This window comes from Bidens hawaiensis, unplaced genomic scaffold (genome assembly GCF_021521415.1).
Source record: "Bidens hawaiensis isolate Kalapana, Puna unplaced genomic scaffold, B.hawaiensis_p1.1 tig00039734_1, whole genome shotgun sequence".
Classification (NCBI taxonomy): Eukaryota; Viridiplantae; Streptophyta; class Magnoliopsida; order Asterales; family Asteraceae; genus Bidens; species Bidens hawaiensis.
Window position 1 is genome coordinate 63,476 of NW_027497004.1, and position 23,842 is coordinate 87,317.

At 34.7% G+C, this 23,842-nt stretch overlaps 2 protein-coding genes and 1 pseudogene across 2 annotated transcripts; 1 reads left to right on the top strand and 2 right to left on the bottom strand.

Moving 5' to 3' along the window:
- The first annotated feature begins 875 nt into the window (after positions 1 to 875).
- On the top strand, positions 876 to 7,647 carry LOC143591499 (putative receptor-like protein kinase At1g49730). The gene is made up of 10 exons (XM_077071689.1): positions 876 to 1,521; positions 2,415 to 2,963; positions 3,669 to 3,959; positions 4,445 to 4,706; positions 4,800 to 4,852; positions 4,932 to 4,999; positions 5,114 to 5,203; positions 5,582 to 5,666; positions 6,167 to 6,694; positions 7,538 to 7,647. The coding sequence occupies exons 1-9, from the start codon at positions 876 to 878 to the stop codon at positions 6,691 to 6,693; spliced, it is 2,571 nt and encodes an 856-aa protein (XP_076927804.1). The 3' UTR covers position 6,694; positions 7,538 to 7,647.
- Positions 7,648 to 9,061: 1,414 nt separating this feature from the next.
- LOC143591500 (thioredoxin M3, chloroplastic pseudogene) lies at positions 9,062 to 11,894 on the bottom strand (annotated as a pseudogene).
- Positions 11,895 to 16,604: 4,710 nt separating this feature from the next.
- LOC143591502 (methylcrotonoyl-CoA carboxylase beta chain, mitochondrial-like) lies at positions 16,605 to 23,405 on the bottom strand. Its single transcript, XM_077071691.1, has 10 exons — positions 23,193 to 23,405; positions 20,927 to 21,046; positions 19,646 to 20,080; positions 19,467 to 19,557; positions 18,644 to 18,885; positions 18,381 to 18,545; positions 17,935 to 18,009; positions 17,633 to 17,764; positions 17,473 to 17,529; positions 16,605 to 16,854 (listed from the first exon to the last, which is right to left on the bottom strand). Exons 1-10 carry the CDS (start codon positions 23,403 to 23,405, stop codon positions 16,651 to 16,653), a joined length of 1,734 nt encoding a protein of 577 aa, XP_076927806.1. The 3' UTR covers positions 16,605 to 16,650.
- Between the last annotated feature and the right edge of the window lie 437 nt (positions 23,406 to 23,842).

A 23,842-nucleotide genomic window follows, 5' to 3' on the forward strand; every position in this document is an offset into this window, starting at 1 on the left:
TAAATACAAGTAGATTTGGTCAAATTTGAAATTATTGTTACTTCTTGGAGTTACACTAGTATGTACAGAACTCATAATGATACATCACAATCTGAAGTCTGAAGGTTAATCTTGAAGTATCAATAAAGTTGAGGATTTGTTTTGTAAGTTTATTTTAATATGGATTATTCTAGAATAAGTTTGCCTTGTTTCCCAAGTTAGGTTTGGCTTAGAGAGCAAGTTTAGTAGGTCTATAAATAGGGTCTAGATTATTAGTTTTATGTGAGAGTCAAGAGGAGTCTCTTCTCCTTTTATGTGTCAGAGCTTAGGCTCGTTCATAGAAGTAGAGTCTGATTATCTGTTTTTTCCCTTGATCGTCGGGGTGTTCTGTTTGCCATTGTCGTTTGTGAGAGAAAAGAATTATATTACCTTGAAGTTTATGCACCATTCAAAGAGAAGCAAATTGTTTCTTTTATTTAGTTCTTTCGTTGACCAAGGAGGAAAAAAAGAAGGAAACGTGAAGAAGTTTCCTTTAGATCATGAAAGGTGTGGGCCAATAAACTTACAATTAATTCATTGTGGTAATTGTGAATTGTAGTAAAGTCGGTGGAATTAGTTTAAGTAGACAAAGGTGGTGAAGGAGGCTTAAAGCAAGAAAGTGAAGTAAGGAGCCGACAAGAAGCAACCAAGCAGTACTTAATCAAAATTTTTTCTTGATGAATTGAAGAAAGAAAAGAAAAGTTTGTGGTGTTTGGTTATTATTGGAGATTGGTTTCGGGATCGGGAATCAATTCCAACTACAATAGCATACAAAAAGTAAAGATAGGAAAGACAGGATGGTGAGTGGGGGACTTCCAGTATTGACGAAATCGAACTACAAAGTATGGTCGACTAAGATGGAGGAATTTTTGAAAGACTATGACTTTTGGGATGTTATTGAACCTACAGTCGGCGTAGCTGTAGATGAAAGGAAGATGTACACAACGTTAGGGTTCATATGTCAAACCCTACCGGAAGACATCTTGGTACAAGTTGGCATACTCATGAATACTAAGGAAGTATGGCGTGCTTTGAAGATTCGATTTCTTGGAATTGATCATGTACGCAAAGAAGAAGATGAAAAAGTAGCTCAAGAAGCCGCCGAGAAAGAACGATTGGATGAGATCACTGAGAAAGAAAGATTGAATGTGATTGTTCAAGAAGAACACGCACATAAGAAGGAAGTTAAGGAAGCTGCAGAGAATGAAGAAGCTTTGCGAGCTGTTTTGAGAAGTGAAGGAAAGGAAAGATTGAATAAAGAAAAGGAGAGAATTTCTTCGAAAGAAGAAGAGAAGATAGTGAATCTTCAGGTATGTTTTTCGGACTTAAACAACCTTGAAGATGAGAAAACTGTTAGGATAAGTAAGCGGAATCGAAGCAAGAAATTTGCTTCTGATCATGATGATGAGAGAAAGGATGTAGTTAAGAAATCTACACATTTAGAACAGTGTGTGAAAGTCAACAATCGAGCGTTTGTTGATGAAAAGTTAGAATCGAATGAAGGTTCATAAGTATTGTCAGAATGAAAGGCCCAACTGGGTTTGATAAAGAAAGAAAGAATAAACCATCTGGAAATTTTGATAAGCGAAGAATGAAAAGAAAAGTGAGAAAGAAGAACGTGGAGAGTGAAGTTGTATATGAGATCAATGTGAATGGTTTGAATGATGAACGTGAAGAACTTGTTAAATAGGTTTGTTATAGACAACTGAAAAGAAAGGGTAAAGACAAGCCAATGATTAAAATTGAAGAGTTGAAAGTGCTATTGGGAATTCAAGATCTTGGCGGTACAAAAGAGAGGAACAATTCAAGATTAATGGGGTGATGAAGGTTAATCTTGAATTATCAATAAAGTTGAGGATTTGTTTTGTAAGTCTATTTTAATATGGATTATTCTAGAATAAGTTTGCCTTGTTTCCCAAGTTAGGTTTGGCTTGGAGAGCAAGTATAGTACGTCTATAAATAGGGTCTAGATTATTAGTTTTATGTGTGAGAGTCAAGAGGAGTCTCTTCTCCTTGTATGTTCGTGAAGTTATGTTCGTTTGTTAAGTTCATTTGGTTATATGAAAAGAGTCAAGGGTTGTCACACCAATATCTCGTGTTCGTTTGTTTGATAAGTTCGTTTGATCTGATTGTTTGATCCGTCTGGGCCAACAAAGTCCCTTTACAAACATGAAGAATGAGTGGTTCTGGACCATCATAGAAACATATACAGGTTCAAACCACTAATATAATATAAAACTATAGAACAGAATTAAAAATTGTTTCTCTATATAGATATTCTATGAAAGATGTTATAACTGTTACGTGCTAAATCTACTTCTTCTTTTGGTGTTATGTGTTTAAAATCGTGTTTCATGACTAATTTGCTCCCTTTTTCACTCGATAAACTGTAGCAGGTTGCCCGTTAGACCTAAGTGGCTCTAATATTACACGAGCTGCCACAATTTGTTCGGATGCAGAATCTAGAGCAAGTTGTTGTCGTTATATCAACGCGCTTATTGCAGTTTCTATTGCTCGATATGCAAACACAACTAACAACCTAGGTGTTTATCCAGAATTATCCAATACATGTCTCCTAAATATATCCCAAAATTTAGAACTACATGGAATGACAAAAAAAGCTTTTGCATTTTGTGGATTTGGGACAAAAATTCCTGTCAATTATGAGTGCCTTGGAATGAAAACTGTCAACCAGATGCAGCAATCTCCAAATTTTTCTAATGTGACTCTACATTGCAGAGCACCATTAGGCGAAGAACGCTGTAATAGGTGTATAAATGCTGGAATGTTGTTTTTAAGAAATTTAGTGAAAGCAGGGGATAATATGACACTGAGCATTTGTAGGGATGCAATATATGTTTCTATTGCTAGCCAAATTGATGATGTTGCTGCTGTTAGGTTGGCTGACTGTTTTTTTGGAGTTCAAGGACTCGGTAGCACTCCTGGTAAGGCTGTACTTGGAGAAAATTTCATGATTTTTCTTAAAGCCATATTATACTGATACTTTGTGCAAATTGCTTAATAAGGTAAATCAACTTTGATCTGATTTCTATTTTGGATAACCGTCTTTGTTTTCACTCATAAAATATAACAAAGTTTCAAGTTTATTGATAAAAACACCTCAAACTTTCACATTATCTTGTTTCAAGGTTATCTGACTGGATTATCTGCCAGAATGCTGACATGTCGGTAACTTTGACCATGTTGCTTTGTCCTAATGTCTTGTTGATGTGGTGTTGACATGTTGCCTGAGACCGTTTAATATTTAAGATTACACTACTTGAAACTTTTTTGGTGTTACTGAAAAAGAAATCAGACCAAAATTTTTTAAGCTTTTATAAGAATTTCCTTTACTTTTAGGGGTGTTTGGGACTGCTTATTAAAATGCTTATCTGCTTCTTGATAGACCAATAAGCTATTTTGAGGTTGTTTGGATTGCTTAGTTAAACTACTTATCTGAATGAAATAAGTTGTTTTGAATAAGCAGTTTGAATTAGTCATTCTAAACTGCTTATTTCAGAAGACAATAAGCAGTTTTAATAAGCAATCTCTGACTAACTTTGAGGCCGAAATGAATATTTTATATATTTCATTCGTTTTTGTTGATCGACAGTTGTAATGCTAACTCTATTTGCTGCATCTATTTGTAGATTTTACAGGATCCTCTCCCCCTAGCTTTCCACCTGAGTCATCTCGAAGCCCATTTGTTTCTGTAGGCCCAAGTCAAAGCTCTTTGACCATACCTAGAACTAGACATCATTCCTACCATCTGTCACTAGTTCCTGTTGTTGGCATTGCGGTTACCGCACTAGCCGCTATGATGCTGGTATTAATGGTTTTCCTTATTCGTAGAAAAGCTAAAGAACTTAAAGGGCATGAGATGACAACTAATAAAACCTCAATGGACACAATGTCTCAGCCAACAAAAAAGTTCCAAGAAGGTAATTTGTTTTCTTATCTAGAGGTGCCAAAAGCATACAGAATGACGAAAATGCCCTCTTTCTGAAAAGACAACACTTTTAACCAATAACACATTGGCACTTCATCAGCTGTTTTTGTCTTTTCAAAATAGTCAAGGGTATTTTTGTCATCCGACAAGTTTTGGCCAAAGTTGATGAATATATAAATGAAATCAGTTATATACTTGAGTGACCTCTAAAGAAGTTTCAACACATCAGTGGCCTTAAAGTTGAATACTTGGGTGGCCTCCACATACATTATCCCAAAAATTTATTATTACAATAATAAAATAATAATGAAATAAAATGATTTTGAAGGTCGTGGGTGATTTTTGACCCATTCAGCCTGTTCCATTTTAACCAAAATTTTCCTCATTTAATATATCAGTTGCAATGCGTGTGCATGTGTGTGTGTGTGTATCTTTCATTTTTAGATTTTTTTACTAAACAAGGTGGATATTCTGCAGGCCCATCATCTATGTTAACAAAATTCAGTTATAAAGAAACTAAAAAAGCAACCAACAATTTTAACACCATTATTGGACAAGGGGGATTTGGGACTGTATATAAAGCTCAGTTTAGTGCTGGCTCAATAGTAGCAGTAAAACATATGGATAAAGTTTCTGAACAAGCTGTAGAAGAATTCTGCAGAGAAATTTTGCTTCTTGCTAGACTTCATCATCGCTATCTTGTTGCCTTGAAAGGATTTTGTATTGAAAAACATGAAAGGTCATTTATACCCCCATACATCACCATATGTTTCTTCTTCTGCTTATTATTAATTTAGAGGTGATGATTTCGACTCTTTACTTATTAATATAGGTTTCTCATGTATGAATACATGGCAAATGGGAGCTTAAAGGATCATCTTCACAGTATGAATCTTAATTTATTGTTATTTTCTATTTCTTTAACTCTTCTTCGTCTTTCTAAATTCCTTATGGCTTTGTGCAGCTCCAGGTGTGGCCCCGTTGAGTTGGCAGACACGAATTCAAATTGCAATTGACGTGGCAAACGCTTTGGTAATAATAGTAAACTAGTAATGATAGCTAAGTTTAAACAGCTTCTACATTTATTTGGAAATAAATTTCTTCTTATAACATTTATTTGTTCTCGTTTTATAATTTTGTGTTCAGGAATATCTCCACTTCTACTGTGATCCTCCTCTGTGTCATAGAGACATCAAGTCCAGCAATATATTGCTTGACGAGAATTTTGTAGGAAAGGTAATGACAAATTGACTATTTTATCCTTCAAATTTTGTAGAGTAAACTGCATAAATTAGAAACTTTTTGGTTTTAGCACCAACTTTGAATTAGGCACAAAGCATAAGCCAATTTGCAACTTGTTTATGACTTAAGTAACCGACTTCATTTTAACTGATTTTACTTTAAATTGTTGATGTGTCACTAATTTATGCCATGTCATCCGCCACATCACATGCCAATTGCCACATAAACAAAGCATGCTTCTGTGAAAAAAAATGAAAAATAATTATGTTTACGAGTTTGAAAAAATGACCATATCAATTTTCTTAGATGGTTAGACCAATGCTTTAAAATAAACATAAAATTTAATTTAATGTTCTAAAATTTGTAATTCAGGTTGCTGACTTTGGCCTTGCATATGCATCTAAAGATGGATCCATCTGTTTTGAACCAGTTAACACCGAGATCAGAGGAACTCCTGGTTAGAACACATTTATTTTCCTTAGAGCAAAGATAAGTAAAACGGTAACCAACGTTGGTGGGACCCAGAAGATTTTCTAACGGATTTCATGGTTACAGAAAAAAATTTGGTCAAAATTTTATTCTGGACTAGGAAAAACAATCTGGATTTCCAAAAAAAAAAAAGAAGAATTAAGGTAATCTTCTAAGTCAACCTGGCACCTCGAAAAAAGTCAACCATGGGTCGATGTTACTTGTATGACTTGGTTACCTTTTATCATTTTCATTTTTTTAAGTGTTGATAACTTTTTAGCCTAAAAAAGTTACCCAAAAGGCCAAAATAAAAAGAAGCAAATGTCAAAAAGGAAAAAGCCCCAAGTAATTTTGATATTTTCAAGAAAACTGGACCAAAACTTGGTACTTTTTTTATCCAATTAGCATATTTCTATAAACCATAATACATGTGAAAGATTCTAATTTCTTTATTTTTGTTTTTGTTTTTGCTCTTTCTATTAAACTCAGGTTACATGGACCCCGAATACTTAGTCACACAAGAACTAAACGAAAAAAGTGACATCTACAGCTACGGGGTCGTGCTACTAGAATTAATAACCTCTAAACGAGCCATACAAGACGACAAAAACTTAGTAGAGTTATGCCAACCGCTAATGACATCAGACTCAAGACTCGTAGACCTTGTGGACCCCGCAATCAGAAACACCTTTGACTTTGACCAACTTCAAACACTAGTCACACTAGTGAAATGGTGTACCCACAGAGAAGGGCGGGCCCGGCCTTCAGTCAAACAAGTATTAAGGCTTTTATACGAGTGTGTGGACCCCACACATAACGGTTTTATCGAAGCTGTGGTAACTGAAATGGGGAGAAACAGTAAAGGTAAAACGCATAGGAGAGATGGGATTTTTAACCAAAGTTGGGATGCTGGGGTTTTGGCTTCTTCATCTAGTACGTTGCGGTCTTATTGTAGTAGAAGCTTTCTGCTTGAAACTGGATCACCTCAATCGCCTTCGAATATAATCTCCATTTAAGGTGTGTTGCTAGTTCAAATTGTGTTCATATACGAGCTTTTTCATCCACAATGTTCATCTTTAATGCTTACATTTAATACATATTTTATACAAATCCATCGTTATTGACTATTGAGTAGGGGTGTTAATGAGCCGAACCCGATCTCTACTAGGCTCGAAAATATACCCTCCATTTTAGCTAGTTCAGAATTTGTTTATAAATGAGTTTTTCACATCCAGAATGATCATCTTTAATGCTTGCATTTAATTTACATTTGATACACGTCCATCATTATTGATTATTGAGGATTAGGGGTGCAAGCAAGCCAATCCCAAGCTCGAATCGGCTTGAGATCGGCCCGTTTTGACTTACGAGAGATCGAGCTCGTTTCGAGCTCTTTTTGTAAACGTCTAGCTTGGCTCGTTAGTGGTTTTCTCAAGTTCGAGCATGGTTCGTTTCGAGCTCTTTTACAAACCTTGAGCTTGACTTGTTAGTGGTCTTTTCAAGCTCGAGTTCTACTCATGTTATTATTTATTAGTTAATTTGGATAAAATTATTTTTATATAATTTGAGAAAAACCTCAAAACAAGTCTGAACTTGTTAAAGAGTTAAAACTTAAAAAATACACCAGGCTCGTTAGTCGTTAAGGCTCGACGAGCCTATACAATCTTCCATAGATGGCTCGAGCTCAAGTTCAATAACTTAACGAGCCTTATTGGAGGCTTGTGCTTGAGCATTTCAAGCATTTTATCGATTCTATCTTAAGTAACTCGCGAGCTTCTCGGCTCATTGCACCCGTATTGAGGATAATGGTGAATTAAGTTTTTAAGTGTCATACTAATCTAAGGAATGAATTTAATGCAGTTGGGAAAACATGGTGGAGATGGGACACATGGATGGTTCGGTTCATAAATCATACATTGGGAAAACCGTAAAAATATTTCATGGTTCGTAAATATGGAGGCCTAAAGCGGTAGCTTTTTTTTATACAGTAGGCCGCGTATGTTTGGAGAACGAGTTAGATGTGGGACACTATGATAGAACATGACGGATAGACTACTTTAGTGAAATTACTCGGTTAGCATTCGGTTATGAAATGGTTTCTATATTTTCATAACAAATGATGGTTTGGTTGCTATATGTTTTCATAACAAGTTGGTTCATTTATGAAGTGTTTGATTTTTCTATTAAGAGGAAGGTTGGGTGAATTGTTAAAAGGTTGGATGACACAATTCAAGCTCATTTGAATTCATGTTTTGAATGAACAGAAAATAAGTGGGTTATAGTGATATATTATTTATTATATGTATATTGGTTTTAAATAATATTAACTACCATCTTTTGGTCGCTGTCGATTCTAACTAACGAAATGGCTGGTGACAGCCCTACCTTTTAACATGTTTGCTTCCAACGATCCACGACTAACGGAGGCGTTCCGTTAGTCTCCAGTCGCCAGAAAAACGTTTTCGGTCGGAAAACTTCTTTTCACATGAAAAGTCGGCATTTTCGACCCAAAACTGTTTGAAACCTTAATTGGGTCTTTAGAGACTTCTTTTAGTAAAAACCCAAATTATTGAGGTCGTCGAAACCCTGGATGGTGGTCGTCGGAAAAATGTTTTTGGCCAAAAACTCCTTTTTCAGGTGGAAACCATCGGTGGTGGTGTTCGGGTAGTGGTGGTCAACGGTGGTGTTCAAGTGGTGGTGGTGGTTAGATTGACTTTTCAGGTGAAAAAGAAGTTTCCCGGGCAAAAACGTTTTTCCGGCGGCCGGAGACTAACGGAGTTACACTTCCGTTAGTCATGGATCGTTGGAAGCAAACATATTAAAAGATGGGGGATGTTACCAGTCATTTCGTTAGCTGGACCGACAACAACCAAAAGATGAAGTTTAGGAATTATAAAACGATGTTTTAGAGAAGATATAACTAAAATTACATATAAGTAGCACTTTAAGTAATAATATTGAAGTTATGCATAAGTTGTAAATCCATGCATTATAAAGGTGTGAAAGATTAAATTAGGGAAGCACGAAAAAGTAGGTTAGACGTATATAATTGTGACACGCTCATAATACGTATTTCTTAGGAGCGCGTCTGAGAAAAATGAAACCAACAAAGATTAAATAAGAAATATTTAAAAGACTGGCAAAATGTTTTAATACCACATGATGTAAAAGTTAAAAAAAAACGCTAACCCTTATTTTTCTATAAGAACACATGCGCTTCTCTTATGAGACTCGAACCCTCAACCTTATAGTCTGAGTGTATAACACCGACTACAACCACAACACAAACCGTTTCTGTAACAACCCTAGACCGCCATAACAAATCAATCCAAATTCTGAATCAAGCCATAACAACAAAGCTAAACAACTTTACACAGCCAATGTTCAAGATGATGATGACTGCAACATCCTTTCAATGGCAGCCACATAGAACTCTTTTGGCATGGTCCCAACCACTGACTCACACTTCTCACCATTCTTGAACAAGACCACTATCGGGACCGCTTTAATGTCATATTCCTCAGCGATTCGTGGGTCCTTGTCAGCATTCAACACGTAACAGTTGACCTTCCCTGCATACTCGGCTGCAATCTCATCGATCACACGGTGCACCATTTGGCATGGTCCGCACCAGTTCGCGTAGAACTCGACTAGGACTGGTGTTTTGCTGTCGAGAACTGATGCGCTCCATGACTGCCCCGTCACCACTGTTGCGGTAATTATAGATATTAACCAAGTATTAATGTTTGACCAAAAAAATATAGTTTTAGAAACATGTTTGACTATTCTCTAAAAGTCTAAATAGTAAGATAGTTTACTATTTAATCAAGAGATTATAACTGTCATTAAGTAATCATAATCTCAACACTTTCAATAAAGTTAACACAGTAAAACCTCTATAAATTAATAATGTTGGAACCGGAATATATTATTAATTTAGCGAGATATTAATATATCAATAAATTAATACATTATTAATTTAAAGAGTTGGCTTATATTCGTGAACAACTCTCAAATTAATGCATCGACCTTCAAACTTTTCATGACATGTCCGTTCACTTTACCTATTTGAACAAAACAGAAACAAGGACCTTCAAGGTTCTCATGTACATTCACATATTAATGAACTTGTCAAGTTCAATGTACATAGATCTAGATTGATCACTAGGCAATCCTAGAATTTTTATATATTTTAGTAATTATTAATTTATAGTTTCGCTGGTATTAATTTATTTACACTGTGATTTCAAAAAAATTATTATTTTATTGGTTGGGTCCAATTTTGTACTGGTCCCAAGTTGGGACCGGACAAATTATTAATTTTATCAAGGTTATTAATTTATCGAGTATTAAATTATAGAAGTTCTACTGCATGTTGAATATAGATACTCAAGAGATTCACTCCTGCTTAAAATTGGGGTCTACTTTTGACATTTAAGTTCAAATATATTTGTTTTTTAATTTAAAATTAACAAGAATTGTTGCAGCCAGAAAAAAGAAACTGGTATGCATAATAAGAAAAACCAAAATTTCCCTATAAAACCCGATTAAAGACCTGATAAAGCATTTCAGATCGAAGTCAAACTCTGATTGAAAGACGGGAAGAGTATAAACAAACAAGAGTATCAAACACCCCAAGTATTATGTCACAAAACTGATTATCAAACATAAGTATGAGCAAATAATCAGCTTATTAAAAGCAGCTTATTTCAGGTAAGGGTAAACTTGTAATTTTGAATCCGCCAAGAGTAACCAGTTTGAAATTAAGCAATCTCAAACTGCATATTGGAATTGGAAGCAACTCATTCTTCTCATTTATCTTTATTTCCTATTAAAAAAAACCTTCTGCTAGTCAAGCTAATTAGGAGGTTACATTTGTTGACATAGTTTCTATAGGGTTGCTTCTTTATTCCTGTTGAATTAAGTATAAGTATATATAACTATAGTCTTAGTTTTATTTATTTCTAAAGCCTATAAGCATTATATTAAATAATCTCTTAGATGCAACTAAAAACAAAAAACCCCCAAATTTGATCCAACTCTAATTACACTTTCAATTAAGATCCAATGGATTATGCCTCCACCAATAACAAGATCATGCTAAAACCACAAACTTACTTAAAAAAAATTAATCGCTAATGTTATGACTCCAAGACTAATCACCTCTGAGATGCAATCACTTTTTAAACTAGATTAATAATCTATGCCTATTATATCGCTAATATTTTATATACAAATCACGTAATCGATGCACATCACTTTAGAAAAGGGTGCAAACGAGCTCAAGCCGAGCCATTCGTGAGCTACTTGAGATTGGATTGATAAAAAGCTCCTAACAAGCCAAGCGTTATTGAGCCTGGCGTCAAATAAAGCTCAATCCTTGTAAGGGTAGTGTACTTTTAAGTTTTAAACTAACTAGGACTTGTATGTATTAATTTCTCACTAGAAAGCCGAGCTCGAACCGAACTTTGGGGCTCGTTTAAGGTTTTATTCAAAACATGTAAAACCAATTTTTAAATGTATATAAAATAATTAATAAATAATAAACGATCAGATCAGATCAGAGCTCAAGCTTTAGAAAAAGAGATTGAAACGGGCCCCAATTCAATCCCACTCTAATTGCAGTATGAATCCATCCATATTCATTCCACTAATTAGATGTGCACAAACCAGTTTAAAACTTAAAACCGGTTCAGTTTGGTCAACAAAAATCAAAACCGGTTTATAGTCCGGTTTTGGTTCGGGTTGAAACCGGTTTCTTACCATGGTATGATCAGTTTCGGTTCGGTTAACCGGTTCTGTGGAGAAAATTACAAGCCGGTTCCGAACCTACGGTTTCAATCGGTTCCAAACCGATTTCTACATAATCGGTTTCGGTTCAATATTCGGGTAAGTTTGGTTAACCGGTTTATTTGCCCACCTTTACCACTAATCACTTCTTGATTTAAAATAATGAATCTCAATAATAATAATAATATACGATCTGACGAATAAGGAAAGTAAATCATGGTAGATCATTAACAAAATCAATCGCTCAATAAGATCTTCTTCATATTATTATTATTATTATTAATTTAAGTACATACATACCTTTGGATGGGCGTCGCATGGAGAGAACAGGAACAATGGATTTGGTTTTGAGTGGCCGGAATCCATTGATATTATTATTATTAATATTAATATGCAGAGGCAGAGGAGACGTAAATAATAATGCCATTCTATTGCTGAAAAGAAGAGTAAAGGCTTTGATTGGCTTTATTATTATTATTATTATTATTATTAATCAGAGCAAAATGAGATGGGATCGGTGACGTGGTGGGTAGTGGAAATGGAAATGGAAATGGAAATGGAAATGGAAATGGAAATGAAATAATTTGTGAAGAATTGTGAGAGTGATGCTGAAGAAGAAGAAGAAGAGATTTAATGACGTGGTTCGTGGAAAACAAGAACTGCGTGTTTAAAAAATATAAAATTGATAATAATAATAATAATAATAATAATAATAATAATAAACACCTAAGCTTGCCAAGCGGGACTGGAATCCACAATCACCAGATTGGAAGTCAGACGCCTTATCCATTAGGCCATGGGCGCCTTGTTGGTTAATGTCTAAGGGTATAGTAACATATTTGTTAATCATGATTAGTCTAGTTTACAAGTTTTTTAAATTGTGAATGTCAGTATTGGAAGACACTTCACTAACACTCTGTTTGTTCTCGAGTTCATTTAAGGATAGAAAAGAAATAAAATTGACAAAAAAAAAAAAAAATTATTGTGTTTCAGAGATGTTTTTTAAGGAAATGAGATAAAGTTATGTTATTGAGTTCGAGGAAGAAAAGAAAACAAATGGAATAAAAACACAGAGAAATAAAAGCAAGTTGAAAGGAAATGTTGTTTTTTCAATTTGAAAAGAAATGAAAGATAAAATAGGAAACTAATGAAAACAAAAAAGTTTCTTTCTTTCTTTTATTATCTCTCATTAGGTGAACTCGGGAACTGGGTGTTATTGTAGTTATATTATAGTAAACAACTAGCTTTTCTACCTCGTGCGTTGCGCCGGACAGCTGGCAAAACCTTAGTGTCGAAACATGGACGTTGGTAAAATCCGAGCGTTACGAAGATGAGTTGATACAAATTCGATCAGTATCGGCTGCGTTATAACCCAAAAAAATTAATGCGTCAAATTAACATATAAGAAAACAAAATATTTAATGTGATGTTTATTTGGTTGGCAAACCCAGACGGTGGTAAAACCCAAGCGTTGAGGTCTCAAGCATTGAGGCGGTAACTTGACACAAATTCAGTCGGTTTTGATTGTGTACATTACGGTACCGGAACTAAAAAACGAAAAAACATATAAAAATTGAGGTGGACCAAGACCAATTTTATTTATTTATTTATTTATTTTGAAGGGGGGGGGGGGGGGTCAGTCGGTCGGTAAACTTGAGCATTAGTAAAACCCTAGCGTTGTCGGTCATGGGTTTTAAGTAAGGTCGCGGGTCTGCGTGAACTCGATCGGTTTCTTTCAGGTTTGTTATGGTACCAGAACTAAAAAAATGACGTTTGATTGGTTCTCATTACATTTATTATGATAACTGAACTAAAAACACAAAATTTATCGAACAATACGGTGCCGCAAAACTTTGCGGCACCAAAGTTCTTGTTTATATTATATAACTAGGTTATAAACCCGTGTGATACACGGGACTGGGTACAAAATTAGAAAATGAAGAAAAAATTATAAGAAATAAATAGATATTATATTTGAGAATGTTTTATTGACATTTTATGTATTAATTTATATTTACAATTTCGGATGAGAAGATTAATCAATCACCAATGCTAATATAAAAGGAAACCTGTAAACGTGAAATTTATAGCACCAAATACAAAAAACAAATCATAGTAACTAAAAGAAGATAATGACCATCAAACTTTGCTGGCTTCCACCTCTTTCATGAATGTTTCTTGATCCTCTTCTGTCCCATATTCACAGTCCTCATCCATCTAATCACAACAAACCAGATACCAACTCCTTAAAATAGCAAAAGGTCCACTAAATATCTCTGTTGATGACAAAAAAAATCAAAATATAAGTTTATTAATGAGATAGCTAAAGGTCAATTATTATTTTATACTAGTCCCGTTCCAAGTACCACAATGCAATAACATGAAACTGTATTTTCAGCTTATATGTCTACTACATTAGTACCACAAATGACTCGATACCCGTCCTAGTCCAGGTTTTTCAAAATAATAAAATTAAAACTTAACCAAAATTTTAAAACTTGCAAAATACTTGAAATTAACAAACGTTGACAAAACAAATGACTGGAAATGAACAATAATAACACATTGTTGTATGCATGTATCGGCATTCTGCAAAGTGTAAAGATGTATACTTCCACCACACAATTACCATAGTACTATTGATTGCATACATAAAGTACGTTATTAAAATATACGACTATTAAACAATATAAAACATCATCTAATTTAACCAAGCCTAATGTAGATTGGTCCATGTTACTTGTCTTTTAAGGGATCATTTAACATAGCTAATGATAACTGAAAACAAATTTTCATTTTATTTTATTTTCTTAACATTTGTAAACACTTTCAAACAACTGGAAGTAGTATAAAAACACCTTAAAATACATTAATCATTTTAAGGTGAAGAATGCCACCTGAAGAAAATATATCTTTGACATAAAAAATAGTGAATTTTTTACGCTGAGGGTATCTAATTTCTTAACTTTTTAACAGAGCATAAATATATAAAATTAATAACCAATTGTAAAGTGTAAATGAAAAACAATTAAAAGGAAGCGAACTTACATGTTGGTTCCCACCCAAAGAAGGAACTAAATGTAGCACATAGTTTGAATATTAGAACCAAGTCTACCGGTTTGAGATGTATACAATTGCAACTAAGCCATAATACATATTTATATCCCACATTCCACCGGTATCTATAAAAAAACAATTATGAGAAATGAGACATAGTTACACCTGCAAATCTTTCAACGATATATTAAATAAAGTATAAAAATGTTTCTTCAAATTTAATATTAGAAATTGAGGATATAATATCTGTAAAGAACGATTTTGTACCGCGAAAATCATGTTCTTCAAATCTGCAACAGGAACAGATAATTTTAAATAAACTTAAAAAAGGTTTTTTTTTTAAATAATAAAATGTCCAACAATATAACAACTTGATTACAATTTCTTATGTCACATAAATCTGATTGTCACAAATCAAGAAGCCTAAGTGAGCTAATATATGCCAACATATTACAATGTGAAGGATGAAACTCTGCTGAATTTATCACCTCTTCAACAACATAAGTAAACAGTTTTAGAAGCTTACGTTAAATAAAAATAATTATAAATGTTAGTATACCGATTAATTCCTCCATGTTTGCATGATTGTTGTCAACAATGTTAAAACCATGATAACTAATTTCCATGTTCCGAAGATTTATGCAAAGATCATCGGTTGATATGAATGTTTTACCATCACTGCAAAGCATAAAAGGGATAAATTTAAATCAGTAAATACTTAAATTTAAAATGTCATTAGCGATAAAAAAAAATTTAATGTACCTGTTGCTTGAGATGCAATTAATATGATAGTCACAGGCATATGTTCTTTGGCATTTCGTCAAAAGGTTGGTTTCATGACCGCTTTACCTGAACATGAGTATACAGTCGAAAGCTGAGGTTAAAACAATAATAATTAGTAATTGAAAAATGATAAATAATTAGTCAGCATACAAATACCATATACAATGTGGATTCTGATGATTATCAACAAACTTAAAATGCTTAACAGAGTTGAGTGTCTTTGTGGAAAAAAAGAAGAAGCATAGGGTATAGAAAAAAAATAAGTATGGTAAATTTATGCCAAAAGCAATCATGTATATAAAAGAGCAGCAAATAAGTTTCCAAAACCTCAAATACCAAATCTAAAAATTCTTTTAATTTAGTTGAATCTGTATCAAAAGTTATTTTTAGAATTTCCAAAACGTAACAAATTACTATTTGTTGTGCTGCAATTAACACTCCTAACAGCTCGAAATGCTGTCGTAACTGACCCGTTTAACTCATAAACAACAATAGCATCTCCAACCATATGATTTAAATCCCATATAAATCGTTACCGGCTGCGGTTACCGAACATAAACAAAGTACGAAGAGTACCTTGAACAAACGATGAAAGATGGCCTCCTATATCTTCAATTAACAAAAAGGTTAAATTTTAATCATAGTTGTAATAAACCGTATAGTTATAAACATGAGCAAGTTACAACAAATATGGATCTGATTATAATCAGATAAATTAGCAACAAAATTAATGGATAATCATAATTAACATGAAAAGATGAGTAAAAGTTTGTAGACATATCAAAAATGTTCCGCACTTTCGGGAACAGATACACCGGAGACACGGTGGGGCTGTAGCGTAGAGGATTATGATTACCCAAGCACAAAGATGAGTAAAAGTTTGTAGACATAGTACTAGTAATCAAGTAGTATATATGTCCTATATGTTTTGGATGATCGGGCTGAATATCACCTAATACCTTGGTTGTAAAAATCCTGACTAGACGCCAATTAATCCTAGCTAACCCCAATTAATCGCGAGTCTCCACCCCACCGTCCGACTAACGCCTAATGATTACTATAACATTGCCTAATACCACGCCCGTCCCGTACACAAAAACTTTTAAAACCAGTCTTACCCGAATACTCATCCCAAATGTTTTGGATATATCCGTTTGGTTAGAATTAGTTTCGCATCTCTATTTATGTGATCAAAAACCATTATCAATGGTTTGGCCCATAAACTATGAACGCCCCCGATAGGGGTTGTAGTTCGATACATAACTAACGAAAGAAGATTATGTAAAAACAGTTTTACAGTAGCTCATATCAAGGCTACAAAGTCTTTTACATGACATACATGTTTACATTCTAAATACACCAAACTTGGTGGTTTGCGCGGGCCGATTTTTAGAAGCAGAGATGCAGAGTCCCAATACTTTTCGGGTGTCAGCAGGGTCGATAATCCCATCGTCCCATAATCTTGCTGTTGAATAATACGCACAGCTTTCTCTATCGTACGCCTCGATAAATTTCCCCTTGTACTTCTCTTCTTCTTCCTTTGACCACTGTAAGTCAAACAATTATTAAGCGCAGTTTAAAAATTTTAATTATTAAACTCCTAATGGCCCGATTAAACCATTTTGACCAAATACTTAATTTAGAACTGTAAATGAACTGAGTGGAACATGAACGGACCATGTAAATGAGTGAAGATAAATGACGATGAATGAACAAACGCAAATGAACATTCACGAACATAAATGAACGAACTTCTTGCCGAACGGTTCCCAGACAGTTCATTGAATGCTCAGTTCGTTTACAAGCCTAGGCGTGAGTGCGTGATATACGAAAATATCCTTTTGACCCGTAAAGTTATTTCTAGTAATTCGACTTCACTGTAATCTTTGGGATCACGAGGTTCTTCAAAATAAAGATAGTAAAAAGATAACATGCGTCCAATATAAAATCACGTAATTAGGACACGTGTCATCTTATTATTGGATTTTTTCGGTGATGGGTGATTCCCCTAAACTGCATGATGGTCGGTACAAGCGTCGATTTGTTAATGATTTTTTTAAAAATTACAAGAAGTCAAAAGTAATCAAAATGATTATTTGGATGATTTTCCCTTTTTAAAACATTAAAAAAAAAGTCAAAGTAAACAAGAAATCCATTGCCATTACCTGGATTCCCGCTTTTTTCATCTTGCTCTTTTCTATTTGAGACATCACACCAGCAGCCTGCAAATTTGTAAAACAATAAAACATTTTAATAAATAATTCACTGTGCAAATTGCAAATTTAAAATAAATATTGGCTAATTGTTTTAAAAAATCTGACATACCTGAGGACCACCCATCACGCCTATTTTGGCGTTTGGCCAAAAGAACATAAAATCTGGACTATACGCACGCCCGCACATTGCATAATTTCCAGCACCAAAGCTTGCACCAATAACAATGGTAATTTTAGGAACCTGTAAATACCAAACAATAATAATAATAATAATAATAATAATAGCAATAATAACAATAATAATAATAACAATAATAATAATAACAACAATAATGTTAGTAATACCAACAATAGATATTAAACAAAATGGATGGCTTCAAATGACGCCAACAGTTTATAAAAGAAACTAACCTTTGCACAAGAAACAGCCATCACCATCTTTGCTCCAGCTTTTGCTATACCGTTAGCCTCTGATTTTGATCCAACCTATCACACGAACAAAGCATCCATATCATTTATCCTTGTGTTCGTTTGTTAAGAGTATAAACGAACAGTTCACGAACGAACATAGATGAACGTCCATAATCGACTGAGCACCAATTAAAAGTAAACGTGAACATCAGTCAAGACTAAAAATTAACAAAACTAGACTAAGTTTTAGTAGGTTTAAGCGAACATATGAAGAATATATAAACGAACGAACTTAAACAAATGCAAACTAACAAACATAAACGAACATAAATGAACAAATAAGACATGTGTTATGTCCAAAAACTAAACAAACAAAAAAACCTTGCTCATGTTCGTTTGTTTATTTATTAAATAATCTAACTTGTTTATAGGCCTAGATGACATACCATGAATCCTGTAATATTTTGAAGGAACACTAATGGAATGTTCCGTTGAGAACATAATTCAATAAAGTGAGTTCCTTTTAAAGCAGATTCATTAAATAACACTCCGTTGTTTCCTATAATTCCAACAGGCTGTCCAAGAATTCTAGCAAAGCCTGTTACAAGGGTCTGCAAAATAAAATTAAAAAAAAAAGGAATTAAAATGAATAGCATTGTAACAAAAACTTAAATAAGTTAGGGTAAAAAAGTGATAAACTTAGCCTCACAGTGCCATACAATTGTTTGAATTCATCAAATTCACTTCCATCAACAATACGGGCAATAATCGAACGAATGTCAAATGACTGTTTTAGATCCGTGGGTGCGATTGACCGAAGCTCGTTGACATCATAAACTGGCTCTTTGTAATCAGAAATGATGTTTTGAAAACCATTCAACGTTCCTTCATTTCCAGCTGTGTGTAAGTTTTTAACAATATTCCTTCCAATTGAGAGCGCATGCAGTTCATCTGTGCAAGTATAAATCACAAAAGATATTGTATTTGTTTAATTAATTAAACAACACTTGAAATCATGTTAACTTGAAATCATGTTACAAACGACCACTCTTAACATGTAGCAATGCTTTAAATAAACGAACGAACATGGACAAAAATTTATGTTCATTTAGTTTAAACGAAAGAACATAAACATGTGTCCTATTCATTCATTTATGTTCGTTAACGCTTCTTCATTTAATTTGTTTATGTACATTAGTTTATGCTTGTTTAAGTTCGTTTATTTACGTTCGTTAATATATTCATTTAAATTTTTCGGCCCTTTACAACGTAGTATAGTTTACAACTTTTTAAGCCCAACACATTATTCTTCGCATTACTTTTAACTAGATTAACTCAGTTAAGTTGCGTTCGTTTGTTTACATCCGCGAACCATTCATTTATATTGTTAATGAACATAAACGAACACGAACATGTTCATTTTCTTAGCAAGCAAACACGAACAAGAAAACTTGCTCATTTAATCGTTTGTGTTCGATTTTATGTTCCGTTAAAGTTAACCGAACGAGGATGCATTCGCATAAGAAGTTTACCTTGTGCAAGATAGTCTGAAACACCTGATACCTTGCAATGAACATCTGCACCCCCTAAATCTTCAGAAGACACTTCCTCCCCTGTAGCAGCCTGAAGAACATTTCATCAAACATATGATATAAGTGACATATAACACAAAATATAACACAAAAGTTACCGACAATGAACTTAAACTAACCTTTACAAGTGGAGGTCCTGCTAAAAATATGGTACCATTTCCTTTAACCATAACACTTTCATCCGCCATTGCAGGTATGTAGGCCCCACCCGCTGTGCAAGAACCTAACACTAGGGCAATTTGGGGAATACCTTCGGATGACATAAGCGCTTCGTTATAGAATACTCTACCAAAATGCTCTTTATCAGGAAAAACCTCAGCTTGTTTTGGAAGAAAAGCACCACCACTATCAACAAGATATAAACATGGTAATCTGCAATTAGCTGCAATTTCTTGAGCTCGAAGATGTTTCTTAACAGTAACAGGATAGTAAGTTCCTCCTTTGACTGTTGCATCGTTTGCTATAAACATACAAAGTTTTCCATGTACTGGTCCTATTCCAGTGATTATACCTCCAGACGGTAGAGGTTCTTCATATAATTCATGGCCTGCAAGCTTTCATCAAATAGAAAAAAGAAATAAACAGAAAAACAAGAAGAATTAATACATGTTAGCCTAGAGATTCTATACGGAAGTTCTGCTTTCAAATTAGACTGCAACCAGTCCATAAGTTAAGAGATATATGTTTGTAAAATCTATCAATCCTGTGTTGGAAAAATATACTAGCATGACCTAATGGACTGATTTAAGGTTGGTTCATCAAATAGATTGTTGGATATACATCATCAGTGTATAAATAGGGGTGTAAACCAGCCAATTTAAGCCCGAGCCCGTCTAGGCTGAAGCTCGGCTTGTTTTGAGTTTGACTTAGAAGAGCCAGAGATTGAGCTTGGCTCATGAGCCGTTTTTTAAAGCTTGAGCTCGGCTCGTTTATTTGTTATTTATTTTTCTACATTTTAATTATTCTTATGTATTTTCAGAAAAGCTTAAACGAGCCTAAGTTCAGCTCGAGCTCGTGTACAATACCTTAATGCTTAAATGAGCCAAAGCTAAGCTCGAGCTAGGCTTTGAAATTAATACATAGAAGTTCATAAGAGTACACAAGGCTCGCTAAGGCTCGACAATACTAAAGATCTTCCCAAACAAAGTTTATTAGAGCATTATTTGAGGCTCGGGCTCAGATTGTTTCGAACTCTTTATCGACCCGATCTCGAGACGCACTCCTATGTATATCTAATAAAAATTCCCATGTACATTCAAATTCGTGATCCTAAATCCTAACTAAAGTTACATAATCTAACCATACTATCTGCAGTAAGCAATTATAATAAAATTAAGCAATGAAGCCCTAGAACCAGGTATTCCAACCACTAAAATCAAAACAAATGATTAGTTTCTAACCTGAGAAAGCTCAAGGAACGAAGAAGACGGATCCAGTAACCGATCGATTCTCTCTCGTGCAAGGAACTTGTTCCTACTTCTATGCCTCTTCACAGCTTCCTCACCTCCACCTTCAGTAACCTGATTACACAATCAACACAAATCCGTTACCTAAATTCACTTCCAACACTTGCATGTAACCATACAGGACCCCTAAATCCTGTGTTGTACAAAATCATATACGCAAATTCCTTAACAAATTTTTAATCATTCAATTAGCACAAAATCATTACCAAAAATTCACTTCCAACACTTGCATCAAGAGGTGCGCAAACCGGTTTAAAACTCAAAACCGGTTTATGATCTGTTTCAGTTCGGGTTGAAACTGGTTACCTGACCAAGTTGCGATCGGTTTCGGTTCAGGTTTTGACCGGTTTCGGTTCGGTTAACCAGTTTGAACCAGTTTTGGTGGAGAAATTACAAAGCGGTTCCAAACCTATGGTTTCAATTGGTTCCAAACCGGTTCCGAACTACGGTTTCAATCGGTTCCAAACCGGTTTCTACATAATCGGTTTCAAACCGGTTAACCGAACGGAAACCGAGTCAAGAAACCGGTTTCAAGTCGAACCGAAACCGATCATAAACCGGTTTTGACTTTAATTGACCAAACCGAACCGGTTTGTGCACCTCTACAGCAGTGGCGGACTGGCGGACCAAGGAAATTTTCTCACAGGGGTCGGAAATTTTGGAGATCATTTGTCTATCGCTAAATATTAAAATATTTTCAGTATCTTCGGGTCAGGTTGGGTCACCTAAAAAAATTTTTAAAAAATAAATAAATTATAAACACAAAACAAATTCACGCCAATCGGTAGCCGCATTGAGGCAACAAGGCCCCGACGCACCAGTTTACGTATGCGATAAAAATATGAATAAACTTTATATGTTTTTTCTATATAAACACAGCTGCAAAGGCAAAAACTTTTAACTATATAAAATATTTTTATGTAAAATAAAATGATAAAATAGTAAGATAAATAAATAAAGTAAATAAAACAAGTTAATTCAAAAAAAAAACCAACAAAGGTATAAGGTAACCCAAATGAAACTAAAAGGGTATACTTTTTTTTAACCGGCACTAAAAAGTACTTTTATGTTTGTTTAAATTATTTATTTTTAATGCTGCTATTATTAGAAAAAAGAAAAGTTATATTTGAAAAGACGGGGAAGAAAATGTGCAGACAAAACAAGTACATCTAATAAAATATTATTATTCTTCTCCGTTCTATCTTTTCTCCTTTTCTCAGTATTTCACAGGGGTTGGTGTCAAATTTTAACAGGGTCGGTCAGGATATTTTCATATACATAACACTAAAATCTTTTCCTTTAATCACAGGACCCCGTCGTCAAGCTGTTGGTCCGCCCCTGTCTACACCTCTACTTGCATGCGGTGTTGCAAAAATCCTGACTAGGCGTCGATTAATCCCCGATTAATCGTTGGTCCCCACTTCACCGATTCATTTTTGGCTAATCTGTCAATGGTCAAATCTGGCCAAAATCAGGAAAATCAGGATTAATCGGCATGAGATTCTGGCCAAAATTGGCGGTTTCCGGCGAAATTCCAGCAAAAATCAGCGTTTTCCAGCAAGATTCTAGCTACTTTCCGGCCAAAATGTGTTTGTTTATGTATAAAACTGAAAATTACATATAAAAATGTGTGCGTGTATATATAAAACTAACAATTATACATTAAAGTCCAATCCGGTTAATCTCGATCCCCACCCAACCGACTGACTAGCTATTTTAACAACATTGCTTGCATGTAATCAAAAGTCAACTCTACAGTCAAAACTAACATCAAAACCGGTTTATTTACGCAATTAACCAACCTAAATAATATCAAACTCGTATACCTAATTAATATCAAATCGGTCAAAACCAGAACCGAAGCCAATCAAACCCGAACCGAAACCGATCGTAACCTGGCCACGAAACCGGTTTCAACCCGAACCGAAATGGCGAAACCGATCGTAAACCGGCTTTGACTTTTGTTGACCAACCGAACTGGTTTTGAGCTTTAAACCGGTTTAGAGGTGCACAAACCGGTTTCTACATGATCTGTTTCGGTTAACCGGTTTACTTGGCCACCACTACTTGCATGTAATAAAAAGTCAACTCTAGAGTCAAAATCAGTATCAACACCGGTTTATTCACACAATTAACCAACCAACCTAATTAATTAATTAATTAATATCAAACTCGTATGTATGTATGTATGTATGTATACCTGACGGATACGAGAGTGAAGCTGATCCATAACTGACTCCATAACCGTACGGTTTCGAATAAACGAATCGGAGCTCCGATCGATACCGTCGGGTAGAACATTATGTGCTTGTGACTGTGAGCTGTAGTATCGATTGATTGACGGAAGTATGATCGATGAACGCCGGTGACGTAATGCGGTTGATCGTACGGTTCGTGATACAAACCCTAACATTTCACCTTTAACTGTGTGTAATAATAATAATAATAATGGTGTATGAGGAAGGCAGTGGTGTGTTTATATACGACACCGGAAGATAATAATGACAAGGAAGTGAGTTGGGATGCTGCTGCTGGTGTGTTGTTCATATCTTATCTCTCAGCCCTTATCTCTCCTTGCCCATCCCGTTGTTTTAATCAATATTTTCATAACCGGATCAGACATCGAATCGTTCGGTTCATCGGTTCAACCGGTCAGACCGGCCGAACTCAAATATTAATGAAAAAAAATGTTAAATGAAAAAATATATAAAAATTCCATAATAAACCGGCTGAACCGGTCTGGTTAACCGGTTGAACCGGTGCGGTTTTGCGGTTGGACCGGTGAACCGGTTCGGGCCGGCCGATCTTTTGAGTAGCGAGTGAACTGTGTTGACCCGGACCGGTCGGGTG

Excerpts from the sequence above, each read along its gene's own strand:
- LOC143591499 (XM_077071689.1), top strand. The coding sequence starts at position 876 with ATGGAGGAATTTTTGAAAGACTATGACTTTTGGGATGTTATTGAACCT. Across the intron at positions 1,522-2,414 it reads AAAGTTAGAATCGAATGAAG|GTTGCCCGTTAGACCTAAGT; the intron begins GTTCATAAGTAT and ends AAACTGTAGCAG. Across the intron at positions 3,960-4,444 it reads AACAAAAAAGTTCCAAGAAG|GCCCATCATCTATGTTAACA; the intron begins GTAATTTGTTTT and ends GATATTCTGCAG.
- LOC143591502 (XM_077071691.1), bottom strand. The coding sequence starts at position 23,405 with ATGTTAGGGTTTGTATCACGAACCGTACGATCAACCGCATTACGTCAC. Across the intron at positions 20,081-20,926 it reads CGTTCCTTGAGCTTTCTCAG|CTTGCAGGCCATGAATTATA; the intron begins GTTAGAAACTAA and ends ATTTGATGAAAG. Across the intron at positions 18,886-19,466 it reads TTCAGACTATCTTGCACAAG|ATGAACTGCATGCGCTCTCA; the intron begins GTAAACTTCTTA and ends ATACTTGCACAG.